The sequence below is a fragment of the Trachypithecus francoisi genome, unplaced genomic scaffold (assembly GCF_009764315.1).
Source record: "Trachypithecus francoisi isolate TF-2019V2 unplaced genomic scaffold, Tfra_2.0 Lachesis_group17, whole genome shotgun sequence".
In the NCBI taxonomy this organism is placed as follows: domain Eukaryota; kingdom Metazoa; phylum Chordata; class Mammalia; order Primates; family Cercopithecidae; genus Trachypithecus; species Trachypithecus francoisi.
Window position 1 is genome coordinate 80,984,885 of NW_022681462.1, and position 15,771 is coordinate 81,000,655.

General features: G+C 49.8%; 1 protein-coding gene across 7 annotated transcripts; it reads left to right on the top strand.

Annotated features, from left to right (window-relative positions):
• Window positions 1-1,620: 1,620 nt before the first annotated feature.
• On the top strand, window positions 1,621-15,732 carry MPV17 (mitochondrial inner membrane protein MPV17). Of its 7 annotated transcripts, none has more exons than XM_033176238.1 (8): window positions 1,621-1,700; window positions 2,229-2,303; window positions 12,129-12,289; window positions 12,494-12,586; window positions 12,677-12,772; window positions 13,014-13,046; window positions 13,308-13,360; window positions 15,248-15,701. In XM_033176238.1, exons 2-8 carry the CDS (start codon window positions 2,234-2,236, stop codon window positions 15,315-15,317), a joined length of 576 nt encoding a protein of 191 aa, XP_033032129.1. In that variant the 5' UTR covers window positions 1,621-1,700; window positions 2,229-2,233; the 3' UTR covers window positions 15,318-15,701. The 7 variants fall into 7 exon arrangements, with proteins under 7 accessions (XP_033032129.1, XP_033032132.1, XP_033032133.1 ...); XM_033176241.1 differs by having other exon boundaries at window positions 1,623-1,700; window positions 12,174-12,289; window positions 15,248-15,732; XM_033176236.1 differs by lacking the exon at window positions 1,621-1,700 and adding an exon at window positions 1,765-1,784 and having other exon boundaries at window positions 15,248-15,732.
• Window positions 15,733-15,771: the final 39 nt, after the last annotated feature.

The following is a 15,771-nucleotide window of genomic DNA, read 5'->3' on the forward strand; positions in this document are numbered from 1 at the left end:
TTTCTCTACCAGAAGCCTTTTCTCTTTCTAACGCTACCTGCCAATATATCCGCTTCATACTATCCATTGTTCATACACTTCTCTACCTTTATTCCTCTTCTCATACTCCTCCCTTCGCCAGAGTGTCTTTTTCCACCATTTTCATCTGAGTTCAATTCATCCTTCAGAAAGGTCCCAGCTCAAATTCCACCTTCACCAAAGAGCTTCCCAGTTTTCTCCAGTAAAAAATAGTCTCCCTTCCTTATGTTCCCAAGGGGGAAGGAAGGAAAAAGGATAAACAAGCATTAAGCACTTGATCCATTTTAAGCACTTTGCACATGTCACTTTTGTGAGGTAGGTATTGCCATTTTAATGATAAAAGAGTTGGAGAGGGTAGGCTGTCTGTAAAAGGTCAAGGTCACATTAACTAGTAAGTGGTGGTGCTGGGGATTTGAACTCAGTCTAACTTCAGAATATAACTTTACAGCCTGCCACATTTGGTCTCCTATTACATTTACTTGTGCCAGTTCACTCCTCTAGCATGCTGTCTTGCAAGTAGTGTTTTAGTTAAATGTTTGTGACACTGACTTCTCTTGCTTCCCTACTCTGTTTCTCCAGGATTTGTGGCAGGAGTCTCCCTGCCTTAATCATAAAGGAATTGAGTAAATTGGGGGTGGAGCTGGGCAGGTGGAGAGCCTGAAAGAGTGTGCCTCCTGACGTGTGGGCTCCCTGGAGATAAGTAAAGTCTGCAGCCTGACAAGTCCATTGCCAGGGATATTGTAGACATTTCCAACGCTCTGGAAAGGATATTGCTCTGTATTCACAGACTCTGTTAGAGCTGGAAGGGGATTAAGAAATCACCTAGCTATGGTTTTCAAACATGCAGTTGTGGGCCCCATTGTTAAAAATGGGTCTTTTGAGAAGTATATACTTAAAAAAAGTTGGAGAAGCAGCTGTAATAATGCTGCCCCTCTCATCCCCACACACAAATATCTGAAAAATCCCTAGAACTGAGGAGCCGAGTTTTGAAAGTCAATAGTGTAACCTCCCTCATTAGATGCAGATCAAGTCTAGTCATGACCAAGGCTGCACATGCAGCCTGTTAGTTTGGGAGCCAATACCTAATGTCTTCTGAAGTTCTAATTCCAATGCTTTCTGTGGAAGAATCATACATATGCAGTATTTCTTAAGTGGCTGTTTGCGGCAAAGCACTGAAATAGTTGCTATGAGGACAAATATGAACGACCCCAGTTTTACCCGCTCATGAGCTCACAGTTGAGGCCAATGAAGAACCTAGAGACAAAACACGCACTTAACCATAACTTATAGTTCCCTAACTACGATTGTTGAGACAAGGATCGTAGTTACGGCCAGTTACGGGCGGAGGATGGGCTGAACAATGAGACTACTGGATTGAGAGAGGCCCGGGCCTCGAGGGGAGAGAAGGGGCAGGAGGAGGCAGAGGGTCCAACTCAGGTGAGAAATATGGCTGGCGGGCCCCACACCAGGGTCCGGCACAGTCCCGCTGGAAAAGGGGTCGCTCACGGAGTGGGTGGCCGAAGTTAGGCCGCTCTCCACGGGTATTCACGACTCGTTCCACTCATTCCTACCCTGGCGGCAAAATCCGAAGGACGCTGGGCGGAAGGGGCGGAGCTTGTGGCGGAAGTTCCTAGGCCAGCCTATCACGTGGGAGGGAGCCTCCGCGCCCAGCTCGCGCTCAGGTGAGTGGCGGGTGATCTGCGGTCTCTGGCTCAAAGCGTCGCAAGCCATGAGTGCCCACAAAGCGTGTGGTCATCGTATATCCGGTCAGTGACGGGCCCTGTTTTCGGTCTGGAGCTGGACTCAGGAAGGTTACAAACTGTTTCCAACCAAGTCTGAATCTGACACAGACCAAGCTATCTTTTGAGGCACCCAAGCTCTGGGTAGAAGCCAGAGCAAAGCTGTCCTCATGCTTGTCTCGTTCGGGAACGGAGGCCTCCAGGTGGTCCGGCTTCAGGACTGAGAGTGAGGTGGCTTGTGGCTGCTACCAGGAGGCCATAGCTTCCCACAGCCTTTCTCTCTTCCCCAATTGTCTAAGCCGACTCCTGCCACAGGAAGCTGTCTGGGAAGCATCCCTCATGTGGCCTCTGTCACTTTAAGTCACACTGGAAGTGGGAAGGGGAAGGGAGTGGGCACAAGGGAGTGTCAGGCGACTTCTTAGTCGTGGAGAGGGACAGTAGGGGTGACCCCCTCTCCTCTTGGCTTGACAGGAAGCATGGCACTTTGGCGGGCATACCAGCGGGCCCTGGCTGCTCACCCGTGGAAAGTACAGGTCCTGACAGCTGGTGAGTGTCCCTCTAGGACTTGAGTGGGACCAGGGCAGACTGATTTGGAAGCCAGAGGCTTGCCCCACTGCACCACCCTTACTTCCTGTTTCTATTCAGCTCTCTTGAAGGGTTGGCTGTCTTTCATCCCACACTGTCCCCAGTCTGTTTTGGAGGGTGGCGCCGAAGGCTGTTTTTAAGGGGTATGCATAGTTGGCCAAGCTGTGCAGTAGGGTTTTAGGATTTCAAAGTCCTCAAAAAGCTGAACAGTCAATCCTGAAGGATAAAGGCATTGCCCCAGGAGGCCTCTACTTGGAAAACTAACATTTTACTGTATGCAAAACACTTTCATATACATTATGGCATAGGGCCCCCACAAAGGTGTGTGAGCTAGGAGGGTTACTTGAGTCCATGTTAGATCACACCTAATAAGTGCTGAATCAAGACTCTTACCCCAGTTTTTCTTGGTATTCTTTATTGTGAAACATACAAAAGAATGATTAAGACGTGTATGTACAGTTTAAATGGCATTAAAACTGAACACTCCTGTGTCAGTGATCAGCTTTGAGACCTCTTGAGTGCCTCTCCCTAATTCACCCAAAATTTCCAGAGTTTTGTTTATATCATTCATTTGCTTTTCTTATCATTTACTGCCTAAATATGTATCTCCAAACAATATACTAACCAAGGTTAGTATATTGGTATCTGATCACTCCATCCTGATCCATTTGGAGTGATCAGATACCATCACTCCAAATGCAGTGATTGAGTGCTAACCTCACAGAGGTAATGCAGTGACCTACCTGCATTTGTTACCATCTTCATTTTGCAAGTTAATTAATGTAAGAGGATGGCACGAAGATAAGTAAGTCGTATAGGGGGAATGACAGAAGGCCTTAGAACATTTGGGGTACAAAGAGTGATCACATTAAATGAGGTCTTGCCCATGTTTAGAGGAGGGGAACAAGATTCTAGTGATGACTGGGCTTCTGAGAAGAAGGGATTGGGGGGCTACTGAAAGCCAGAGTGGAATAGGGATCCTGTAACCAGAATAGCCCTACATCAGCACAGAAACTTAACTGCATGAATGGCCAGGAGATGGATTCTTTGGCCCTTCCCTGGGCCCCTCTCCAGTCTCTGGTGCCCAACCACCTCTCGTCCTGTCCTCAGTGTCCGTCAGCCTGTATGACTCACCTGGCTGCGTGTGTGGTGACTCATGCTGGACAGTGTGGCTGTGATGGGAACTGACACGCTGGGCCCTTTGCCCAGGCTCTGATTCCCTCAGGGCCCATAACTGCCGGATGGAAGGTTCCCCCTTGTGGTCATCAAGAATAAGGAGGGAAAGAGTCCTTATATTTCCCTACCCAAGGTATCTGCAGCTGACAAGGGCAGGAGCTAGAGCTCCAAGGAGGCCTAGGTGCCGACATGTGGCTGGAGTTCTGGGCTCTTGGTGCTGGAGCCCTTCACCTCCACAGCGACTGAGGCTATGCTGACGTCCCAGCTCAGACCTGAAGCAAAATGTAGCCTCTCAGCACTTTTCCCAGACTGTTTCAGACCATTCAGACTTTTCCTTCCCTGCTGTTCAGTGTATTTGGATTAAACTACAAATAAAAGGTGAAAGTGGCTTTAGTTCACTGAGCCATTTTTGGACTCCAGCACAGTAGTTCCTAAGGTCCCATGGGATAGCTCATCACACTGGAAAACAGTACAGAGATTTCAGACTTAGAAGACCAGGATGTGAATCTTAAAGCCATAGCACCTAGTAGGTGCATTAATCAGGACAAGTCAGTAAACTTCTTTGAGCATCAGTTTCCTCTTTTAAAACTTGAGTTTAGGGGCTGGGTGTGGTGGCTCACGCCTGTAATCCCAGCACTTTGGGAGGCTGAGGTGGGAGGATCACGAGGTCAGGAGATTGAGACCAACCTGGCTAACATGGTGAAACCCCATCTACTAAAAATACAAAAAAAAAAATTAGCCAGGCATGGTGGCGGGCACCTGTAGTCCCAGCTACTTGGGAGGCTGAGCCAGGAGAATGGCGTGAACCCGGGAGGCAGAGCTTGCAGTGAGCCAAGATCGCGCCACTGCACTCCAGCCTGGGCAACAGAGCAAGACTCCATCTCAAAAAAAAAAAAAAATTATATATATATATATATATATTAGCCTGGTGTAGTGGTACATGCCTGTAATCCCAGCTACTCAGGAGGCTGAGGCAGGAGAATTGCTTGAACCCAGGAGGTAGAGGGTGCATTGAGCCAAGATCGTGCCATTGCACTCTAGCCTTGGCAACAGAGCGAGACTCCATCACCAAAAAAAAAAAAAAAATCAAATTTTTAAAATGGGCAAAGGGTCAGGCACGGTGGCACTTTGGGAGGCCAAGGCGGGCAGATTACCTGAGGTCAGGAGTTCGAGACCAGCCTGACCAACATGGTGAAAGAAACCCCGTCTCTACTAAAAATACAAAATTAGCCGGGCATGATGGTGCATGCCCGTAATCCCAGCTACTTGGGAGGCTGAGGCAGGAGAATCACTTGAACTCACGAGGCAGAGGTTGCGGTGAGCCAAGATCATGCCATTGCACTCCAGCCTGGGCAACAAGAGTGAAACTCCATCTCAAAAAAAAAAAAAAGTCAATTTTTTGCAGGCCTCCAGTCCCAACTAAAAATTCTTGAGTTTAGTTATATGACCTCATGGGGTCAGTATAGGAGTATCACTGTGAAAAGGTTTTGGAAATTTTTTTTCTTTTTTTTTTTTTTTTCTTCGAGACAGAGTCTTGCACTGTTGCCCAGGCTGGAGTGCGGTGGCGTGATCTCGACTCACTCTGCAACCTCCACCTCCCAGATTCAAGCGATTCTCCTGCCTCATCCTCCCGAGTAACTGGGATTACAAGTGCCTGTCACTACGCCCAGCTAATTTTTTGTGTTTTTAGTAGAGATGGGGTTTCACCATGTTGGCCAGGCTGGTCTCAAACACTTTACCTTGTGATTCGCCCACCTCGGCCTCCCAAAGTCCTGGGATTACAGGCGTGAGCCACTGAGCCTGGCCTTTTTCTTTCTTTCTTTTTTTTATTTTTTGAGACAAAGTTTCACCCTGTTGTCCAGGTTGGGGAGCAGTGGTGCTCACTGCTCACTGCAACCTCCACCTCCTGGGTTTAAGCAGTTCTCATGCTTCAGCCTCCTGAGTAGCTGGGACTACAGGTGCACACCACCACACCAGGCTACTTCTTTGTATTTTTAGTAGAGACGGGCTTTCTCCATGTTGGCCAGGCTAGTCTTGAATTCCTGACCTCAAGTGATCCACCCACCTCGGCCTCCCAGAGTGCTAGGATTACAGGTGTGAGCCACTGTGCCCCACCTGGAAATGTTTTTAAATGCTCCATAAACTTAAAGACTCAACAGGTTGGTTCTTTCTATAAGTGTTGGCAACCCAGGCACAATAAACTATATTATTATTATTTATTATTATTATTTGAGACAGGGTCTTGCTCTTTTGCCCAGGCTGGAGTGCAGTGGCATGATCCCATCCTGAACTGTGACTGTGCCACTGCACTCCAGCCTGGGCAACAGAGGATCCTCTGCCTTAGCCTCCTGAGTGGTTGGGACTGCAGGCTTGCACCACCATGCCAGCTAATTTCTTTTGTTTTTTGGTAGAGATGGGGTTTTGCCATATTGCCCAAGCTGTATTCTTTTTATAGTGGCGTTTGGGTTAGGTTTGTTCCACTTGCCATAATCTGAACATGGATAACCATCTTAGCCTTGGGTTCCAGAAAGCAGAGCCTGAAGCTTATGTGCAGATACCTTGTTAGGGAGTAGGAAATGATCCCATTGAGGGAAAGATGGAGAGCCACTATAAGGGTGTATTATTGAACAAGTCCCTGCTAAGGGCAGCTGTTGCTCAGTCCCTTGGAACTGATAAGCTTTTTGAAATACTCCTTAAAGTGGCTGGGCATGGTGGCTCACACCTGTAATCCCAGCACTTTGGGAGGCTGAGGTGGGCGGATCACCTGAGGTTGGAAGTTTGAGACCAACCTGGCCAACATGGTGAAACCCCATCTCCACTAGAAATACAAAAATTAGCTGGGCATGGTGGCGGGCCCCTGTAATCCTAGCTACTCAGGAGGCTGAGGCAGGAGAATTGCTTGAGCCTGGGAGGTGGAGGTTGCAGTGAGCTGAGATCGCACCACTGTATTCCAGCCTGGGTGACAGAACGAGACTCCATCTCAAAAAAAAAAAGGAAAGAAAAATACTCCTTAGGACTGTCTGGATGAATAGCTATTTCTAGAGAAAAGAAGAAACCTTTATCTACCACTCCCATCCCACATTGGTCAAAGATTCCAAAGACTCACCCCAGGCTGGGTATGGTGGCTCGCCAGCACTTTGGGAGGCCAAGACGGGCAGATCATTTGAGGTCAGGAGTTTGAGACCAGCCTGGCCAACATGGTGAAGTCCCATTTCTACTAAAAATACAAAAATTAGCTGGGCATGGTGGTGCATGCCTGTAATCCCAGCTACTCAGGAGGCTGAGGCAGGAGAATTGCTTGAACCCAGGAGGCAGAGGTTGCAATGAACCAAGATCACGCCACTGAACTCCAGCCTGGGCGACAGAGTGAGACTCCATCTCAAAAAAAAAAAAAAAAAAAAATAGACCAGGCGCAGTGGCTCACGCCTGTAATCCTATAATCCCTGCACTTTGGAAGGCTGAGGTGGGTAGATCACCTGAGGTCAGGAGTTCAAGACCAGCCTGACCAACAAGGTGAAACCCCATCTCTACTAAAAATACAAAAATTAGCTGGGCTTGGTGGCAGGTGCCTGTAGTCCCAGCTACTCAGGAGGCCAAGACAGGAGAATTGCTTGAACCTGCAAGGCAGAGGTTGCAGTGAGCTGAGGTCGTGCCACTGCACTCCAGCCTGGGCAACAGAGCGAGACTCCATCTCAAAAAAAAAAAAAAAAATTCACCTCATGGAATAACTCCCCTCCGCTACTAGTTTGCATATGCATAGTCACTGAAGCCATCAATAGCAAAGGTCCAGGTGTGGCATAGGCCTGAAGCAAGAATCTGTCATTACTAGAGTAATGTCTGGAGTAAGAAATAGGTGAATCAAGAACATTCGAAATGATTCAAAAGAAATGTCCGGTATACCAGTTTTGGCCAAGCCAGAGTCCGGAACAGGGTAGCCTGGGGAAAGGGTTGCTGCATGTTCTATAGAGTTTGAGTCAGCCTTATCCCTTCCTTCTTTGAGGGCCTTTCCACTCTCCAGTGGGCCCAGGGCCGAGCTTCATCCATCTTAGTCTACTCGGTCCTGCTGTGGGAGCAGCTGAGCTCCTACAGATACTGGTTTCCCTGGAGTCTGAATTAAGCTAGGGTGTTGAGAGCTCAATAGACCTTACAGACCATCTAGTCCAGCCTGTGAGACTGCAGAGAAGGAAACTGAGGCAGGAGTGGGAGTGTCATGCACTGAGGTCTCAGATAGTCCGTGGTTGAGCTGGCGTTATAACCTAGGGCACTGCCCGCCATGCTGCCATGCACTTGAGACTACTGGAGCCTCCAGATTCTGAGTGCAGCCCCAGCTGATCTGAGCTTAGATACGTGACAAGCTGCAAAACTACCCATTTTGTCTCATTTTCTAGCAGTAGGATGGGTTCAGGCCAGAAATGAGAGAGCATTCAGAATAATCCCAGAGGATCCACTCTCCCGTCCCACTGCTGGGCTTCCACTCCCTCTGGGCTCTGTGCCAGACTGAGCCCCTACCCTAGGCAGCTAACTAATGTTTGGTGACTCCTGAGGAGGAAGGCAGCACTGCTGGCCTCATGCCAGTAGCTATACCTGCCGACCCAGGCCTCCTGGACTGAAGGACATGCTTCCTGCTCCTCATTCCAAGAAACCACTTCTTGCCCCTCTGCCTTCTGCGCATGAGACTCAAAAGCCACAAAAGTCAGTAGAGGAATAAAATAGGAGAAGTAGGGAATTGACCCCACCCATTCCTGGGAAGAGGGTGTGGAAGTTGGGGCTTTTCCTCTAGTGGACAGGACGTGGTCCCAGATCAATCTGCTCAGTGGCAGGCTCCCTTCCCCCGGCCTCTGGATCTGGTGGGGAGTGACGGCATGAGAACTGGCACCTACCCAGGGGCATGATGTCACACCTGCGCCAGCATCTGCTCGCTGGGCTCCATGCCCAGCCTGTCATTGGGCATCACTGCCCAGCAGCCCCTCGCCCTGCCCATCAGGCCTCTGGCCATTATGTGTTTGCAGGCCTCCAGTCCCAACTCCCTAGAAACAAGTCCAAGGGGAGTGGGCCCAGAGTACTGGAGAGTCCAGACCAACCAAATATATCCAGGAGCTCTAGGCTGGGGTGGTTTGGATCTGTTTGGGCTCTGGGTTGGGGAAGATGGGGTGAGGAATCTGAATGTCTGGGTTCTTCCTGCCCAAAGGGTCACTTGGGCTGGAAAAGCAGGCTTGCTCTATGCTTGCTCTAAAGCCTTATACCACCTTGGAGTTGCTGCAGGCACAGGAGGCCTGATACCTGTGGGCAAAGGAATCCCTGGGCACCACTCTTCTGAAATAAACGGTCAGGGACTGCATATCTACACACCACCTACTCACCCTACTGCTGCCCTGTCACTTAGTAATCCCTCAGGCTTGATGGGCACAGTTTGGGGGCCTTGATTCCATCTTTCTCCAAGGCTGCAGGCTTCCAGAACTATGGGGCTAGAAGTCAGGGACCTGGCTTTTCATTCAAGCTCTGCCTCTAGCTTGTTGTGTGACTGTTGGCAAGTCATGAAGAGTGAAAACACACACACTTCTCTGTTTCTTTCCCAGGAATACTGCTGCCTGCCATCCCCACGAGGTGACAAGGAGCAGAGTGATGGAATTTGGGGGAGTCAAGACAGAGAGGAAGTGCATTAGTCTAGGGAACGTCTTTGATATGCAGGCCCTTTGGGGCCTCACGTGGGCAGGAACACCTAGCAGGGAGCAGCCACAAGGGCCTCCTGGTGCTACTGACCTCTGAGCCCATCCTAGCCCATGCTAGGAATACCCTGGCCTCCTTGGTCCTCCTCCTTGAGAGGACTGGGTTCAGTCCCAACTGCACTCCTTACCAAGCCACCTCATCTCTCTAAGACTCATGATTAAATGGGGGTATAGGCCGGGTGCTCACACCTGTAATCCCAACACTTTGGGAGGCCGAGGCGGGCAGATCATTTGGGGTCAGGAGTTCGAGACCAACCTGGTCAACATAGTGAAATGGTGAAACCCCATCTCTACTAAAACTACAAAAATCAGCCAGGTGTGGTGGTGGGCACCTGTAATCCCAGCTACTCAGGAGGCTGAGGCAGGAGAATCGCTTGAACCAGGAAGGCAGAGGTTGCAGTGAGTCGAGATCGTACCACTGCACTCCAGCCTGGGCGACAGAACGAGACTTCATCTCAAAAATAAGTGAATGAATGAATGAATGAATGGGGGTGTGACCACCTACCTCCCAGATCTTTTGTGAGGATTAAATGTGTAAGAGCCCTTTGTAAACACCTTACCAAAGTAGACCATTACACTGTTGGTCCCTTCATTTCAGAAATAACTGCCTTTTCTGCCTCACCATCCCCTGGCCTTCTCGGCAGCACTCTTCGCACTCTTCCCTTTCTTCAGGGCTGCAGCAGCAGCAGCTTGTCCCTGACTGGAGGGATAGGGGACCCAGTGCTGATTGCTTGGGGGTGGGAGCAAACCTGCAGTTCCCCCAGACATCCTCTCACCTTCTACCCGACTTGGACCTTTGGGAGACTTAGGAGTTCTTCAGGCCCTTTCTCAGAGTCGTCCGGCTGTTTGGAGCAGTACATTTGATGTTTTCCCTTTATTTTCTGAGCATTTACTGGGGGCTTGCTTAGCTGTATGGTGGGGGGATGGGATAACAAAGGTGTCTGGGATTCTATCCTTGACTCTGGGAGGTCATGTCTCGCAGTGTTCTGGAAGACCCCCACCACTTTGGGAGTTTCAGGGAGAGACAAGACAGGATTGGGGGTACCCAGAGCTGCTCCATGGCCAGTAGCCCAGGTGAGGCATGAGTGCCTAGCCCCAGCCCCAGCTCTCAGCCATACCCAGCTGCCACTGACTAGGCTGCTCAGGGGCAGGGCTGGGCAGAGGGTGTGGAGGAGGAGCACAGCAGTGAGTGTGCAGTCAGCATGGACGTCAGAGCCAGCTCCGGGCCAAGGAATGGGGCAGAAGGATGTGTTTGCCCAGTGCTAATTGAGGGCACAGGGACAGTGTGACTACAGGTTTGGATGGGGGGCTCTCATTACTCAGTGAGATAGACAGGCGAGCCGGAAATCATACGGTCACTCCCAAGTGGCCTGGTAAGTGTGTATTTGCTAGAAACCATCACGCCACCATAACGGACTGGGGGCTCTGTAAACAGTGATGATTTCTGTCATAGTTTCTGGGTGTGGGTGTCTAAATAGGGCTGCTTGGAGCTGGGTATTTGTGCAGTTAGGGAAAGGGAAGCAGGTGCTGAGTCCTGGGGGGGAAATGACCACTATATTCATTGCCAACTTGATCTAAGGTTGTGAATGGAGGAAATCTCGGTTTAGCTGATTGATTGTGCTAAGGGGTGGCCAAGACTCTTTCTTGTGGGGACTCTTATCAGCTCAACCAGTCATCTTCCTGCTTATGACCATTTGAGCACTCTTCTTTTATGTTATTTTTTCTTTTTGAGATAGAGTCTTGCTCTGTTGCCCAGGCAGCAGTGTGATGGCGTGATCACTGCAGCCTCGACTTCCTGGGCTCAAGCGATCCTCCCACCTCAGCCTCCTGAGTAGCTGGGACTACAGGCACGTGCCACCATGCCCAACTAATTATTTAAAAAAAAAATTTGTAGAAGTCGGGTCTTGCTATATTGCCCAGACTGGACTCAAACTCCTGGGCTCAAGCAATCCTCCTGCCTCAGCCTCCCAGAGTGCCGGGATTACAGGTGTAAGCCACAATTCCAGACCAGCACTCTTGTTTTAGAAAAAGAGTTATTCTGGCCAGGCACAGTGGCTCATGGCTGTAATCTCAGCCCTTTGAGAAGCCAAGGTGAACAGATCACCTGAGGTCAGGGGTTCAAGATCAGCCTGGCCAACATGGCGAAACCCCATCTCTGCTAAAAACACAAAAAATAGCCAGGCATGGTGGCGGGTGCCTGTAGTCCTAGTCACTTGAGAGGCTGAAGCAGGGGAATCGCTTGAATCCGGGAGGCAGAGGTTGCAGTGAGCCAAGATCATGCCATTGCACTCCAGCCTGGAAGACAGAGCGAGACTCAGTCTAAAAAAAGAGTTATTTTTGCTGTTCTCCACAAACAGAGATCTCTTAGACCAAGGTAAAAGCTGTTGGCAGGGTCCTGCATTGGAATCAGGGGAGAAAACAGGGTTTCCTACCGTTCTACACGATTTATTCATTGTGCTGTGTCCTAGAAAGAAGTGTCTAGGAATCCAGCCACCTGGTTCTTGCATAGGCCCTGCACTTACTGGTTATGTGGGATCCTGGACTTCGTTTCCATACCTCTAAAATAAGCGGTTTGCGTTAAATTATCTTAAAGCCCCTTTTGATTCTGACAGTCTGTGGTTCTCAGCCCTGTGGCCTTAAATTCTCCTTCCTCTCTCTTTATTTTCTGACTCTGACTTCCCTTTACTGCTCAATGCAAAGTTCCTGGGCCTGCTCATCCCAGTTCTGACAGGATACACATGAGGTGTCACCATCCTTGGGGAGATGAGGGCTTTGAGGCAGCAGGAAGGGACTAGTCATTTGTTTCCAGAATGAAGCCCTGGGGATGAGAGTACCAGAGCCTCAGTGGAGGTAAGCAGATGTCCCTCCTTCCTTGGAATGGCAGCCCATCCCAGAAGATGTCCTGACAACACCTGTGTGCCCTGCATAGGGTCCCTGATGGGCCTGGGTGACGTTATCTCACAGCAGCTGGTGGAGAGGCGGGGTCTGCAGGAACACCAGAGAGGCCGGACTCTGACCATGATGTCCCTGGGCTGTGGCTTTGTGGTAAGTGCTCCCCTCAGCAGGGCTTCAGTGGACTCAACAGTAGTCTTAGTTCTTTGTCATCCTTTGGCTTCCCTTGGACTGTCACACCTAAGCCAACCTGCCACTTCCCCTAAGGGTTTCTGATACTTGGGGTGGGGAGCTTAGTGAGGTAGAGGCCTAGTGCTCCCTCACTGCAGCCTGCTGCTATCTGGGGTTTACTTCCAGGGCCCTGTGGTAGGAGGCTGGTACAAGGTTTTGGATCGGTTCATCCCTGGCACCACCAAGGTGGATGCACTGAAAAAGATGATGTTGGATCAGGTGAGCAGGAGAACGGAGTGGGGAGGGTGAGCTGTGTTGGGGGTAGGTGGGGATTTCAGCACTCATAGGACTTTCATTTCTCTTCCCTAGGGGGGCTTTGCCCCGTGTTTTCTAGGCTGCTTTCTCCCACTGGTAGGGGCACTCAATGGACTGTCAGCCAAGGACAACTGGGCCAAACTACAGCGGGTGAGCTGGGCAGGTGTGGAGAATGTCTCTGGCTAGCAGGCTGACAGCCCAAGGGAAGGAGACAGGTTTTACAGGGATAAAAAAGGGGGTAAGTGCAGGTAGAGTCCCAGGCCATGAAGGAGAGGAGCTCAGGGTTATGGTGCAGGAATGTGCTCTTTGAACCCAAGTCTATCATTCACACTGGGAAGTGGGAGCTGCTTGGAGGTGCAAGTGTTAATTTGTTCCTTCTCTGTCTCCCCAGGATTATCCTGATGCCCTTATCACCAACTACTATGTAAGAGCTGACACCTCAACTGCTTGTTCTTCTGCTTCCTTAAGTCTAGAACTGTCCTGGGATTGGGGGTCCTCCTGACATGGGAAGCCCTTCCGTTGGGATTACTCTTTCATTCCCAGGATGGGCACCATAAATAGGGAAGCCATCACCCAATTGTTCACCTTTTTCTTATGTGCAGAAGTTGGGGTAGGGCCAGGCAAGACAGTGAGTCTGGGGTCAGGTGGTGGGGCAGCCATCCAACCTTTACCTTCTCTCTTGCAGCTATGGCCTGCTGTGCAGTTAGCCAACTTCTACCTGGTCCCCCTTCATTACAGGTATGTCACACCCCTACCCCACCCATCAAGGTAGACCCACGTTACCAACAGTTGGAGACAAAATGATTCTCATTTCAACCTTGAGCTACCTTAGACCCCCAACTGGAACACTGAGCCCTGATCAGAGTTCCTCAGATTCCCAAGCGTGTTATTCAGATGCCTTGCCATTTCCAGAAACCGTCCCAGAGTGTCTGCCCACTGACCTTCTTCATCTCCCTAGGGAGGATCCTGCTTCTACCACCCTTGTCTCCATCCCACCTGGGGCTCCGCCTTTGATGGCGTATCTGGAGGGACAGTGGCTGGGGTGCTGCAGCCTAGGTTAGACAGAGAGGTAGACCAGAAAGCCAAGTAGAAGCCTGGCCAGACACTCACGATAAAGACAGTTGCTGAACTGCACCCAAAAAGATAGTGGAACTGAAGATGTGTGGTTCAAATGCTTGGAGGTGAGGGATCGTGGGAACAGGGGAAAATATGGAATTCTTCAGAGGGAACATGGCCAAAATGTACATGAATAACATAGCTAAAACGAATACAGACTGGCTGGGCATGGTGGCTCACACCTGTGATTCTAGCACTTTGGGGGCTGAGGCAAGAGGTTTGCTTGGGTCTAGGAGTTTGATACCAGCCTAGGCAATATAGTGAGACCTCATCTCTACAGAAAATACAAAAAATTAGCCAGGCACATGGTAACATATGCCTGTAGTCCCAGCTACTCGGGAGGCTGAGGTGGGAGGATCACCTGAGCCCGAGAGATGGAGGTTGCTGTGAGCCAAGATTGTGCCACTGCATTTCAGAGCCTGGTGACAGAGTGAGACCCTGTCTCCAAAAAAAAAAAAAAAAAAAAAAAGGCTGGGCGCAGTGGCTCATGCCTGTAATCCCAACACTTTGGGAGGCTGAGGCGGGTGGATCACAAGGTCAGGAATTCGAGACCAGCCTGACCAATATGGTGAAACCCTGTCTCTACTAAAAATACAAAAATTAGCTGGGCGTGGTAGCAGGTGCCTGTAGTCCCAGCTACTCGGGAGGCTGAGGCAGGAGAATTGCTTGAACCCGGGATGCAGAGGTTGCAGTGAGCCAAGATCGCACCACCACACTCCAGCCTGGGCAACAGAGTGAGACTCCATTTAAAAAAAAAAAAATACAGAAAACAAAAAAGGAATACAGACTTAGGAACCAAATCCTAAACATTAGGGTCCTTTACAACACTCTTTGAAACCAGAGCAAGGTTAATTTAAAACAAAAAGATGCTACTTTATATGGTAGTCCATACATTTTGGAAGATGAAGTCTCAGCTGGTACAGGACAGATAGGGGCCCTTTCTGTGATTAACAGAGCTACATGTGGCAAGACAGCCACTAAATATTTAGCCTTTGAGGCTCTCAGCCAGGAAACAGAGTTCTGGGATGGCACTAGAATTTGAGCCAGTTGTCCTTTAGTTCAAGCCACACAGGCCCTTCACAGGGCACTGAAGGGGCTGGGCGCAGTGGCTCACACCTGTAATCCCAGCACTTTGGGAGGCCGAGGTGGGTAGATCACTTGAGGTCAGGTGTTTGAGACCAGCCTGGCCAGCATGGTGAAACCCTGTCTCTACTAAAAATACAAAAATTAGCCAGGTGTGGTGGAGCACACCTGTAGTCCCAGCTACTTGGGAGGCTGAGGTAGGAGAATTGATTGAACCCGGGAGGCAGTGAGCCAAGATCGCACTACTGCACTCCAGCCTGGGCGACAGAGGAGACTCCATCTCAAAAAAAAAGTCGCTGAAGGAAAGAGACCTAAACCTGCCAATCTTCTGACATGATCCCTCCTTTTCCATTTCATGCTCTCATCTCCAGCCCTTGCTCACTGCTTAGCTTTCCTCCTCTTCACCGTGTTATTCCTGTTCCTTAGGTTGGCCGTTGTCCAATGTGTTGCTGTTATCTGGAACTCCTACCTGTCCTGGAAGGCACATCGGCTCTAAGGTGGCCTCACTCCATCGTTTCCACCTTGCAGTGATGCAGCTTGGCCCTGGAACGGTCAGACAACTTCCTAAAGTGGGCACACCAGTTTCCACGGGGTTGGGTTGCCGGTCAGAACTTAAGAGGACTAGCACCCTTCAATGCTCCCTTCACTCTAAAATGTACACTGACTGCTTTAGAGCCCTTGATAATAGTCTTATTCCCACCACATACTAGGCACTCCATAAATATCTGTTGAACTTTCATGACCTTATCAACTTTACACCCATATCCCAGCAAATGCCACTCAACCCCACTCTTCATAGACACATTTGTTACTCTAACCCTGCCTAGCCTTGTAGCTCCAGCTCTTTAGAGACCCCCGGAACCCTTTATTTGATGCCTCAGTAAATATGTTATTAAACATGTAATCTGGAATCTGCAGTGGTAATGGGGAGTCATTTCTAGAGCTGGAAA

Bases quoted from the DNA above. Each gene is read 5' to 3' on its own strand.
- MPV17 (XM_033176237.1), top strand. From the start codon at position 1,748: ATGAGTGCCCACAAAGCGTGTGGTCATCGTATATCCG. The intron at 2,304-12,128 runs GTGAGTGTCCCT...TTGGAATGGCAG, and splicing joins AGTACAGGTCCTGACAGCTG to CCCATCCCAGAAGATGTCCT. The intron at 12,773-13,307 runs GTGAGCTGGGCA...TCTCTCTTGCAG, and splicing joins ACTGGGCCAAACTACAGCGG to CTATGGCCTGCTGTGCAGTT.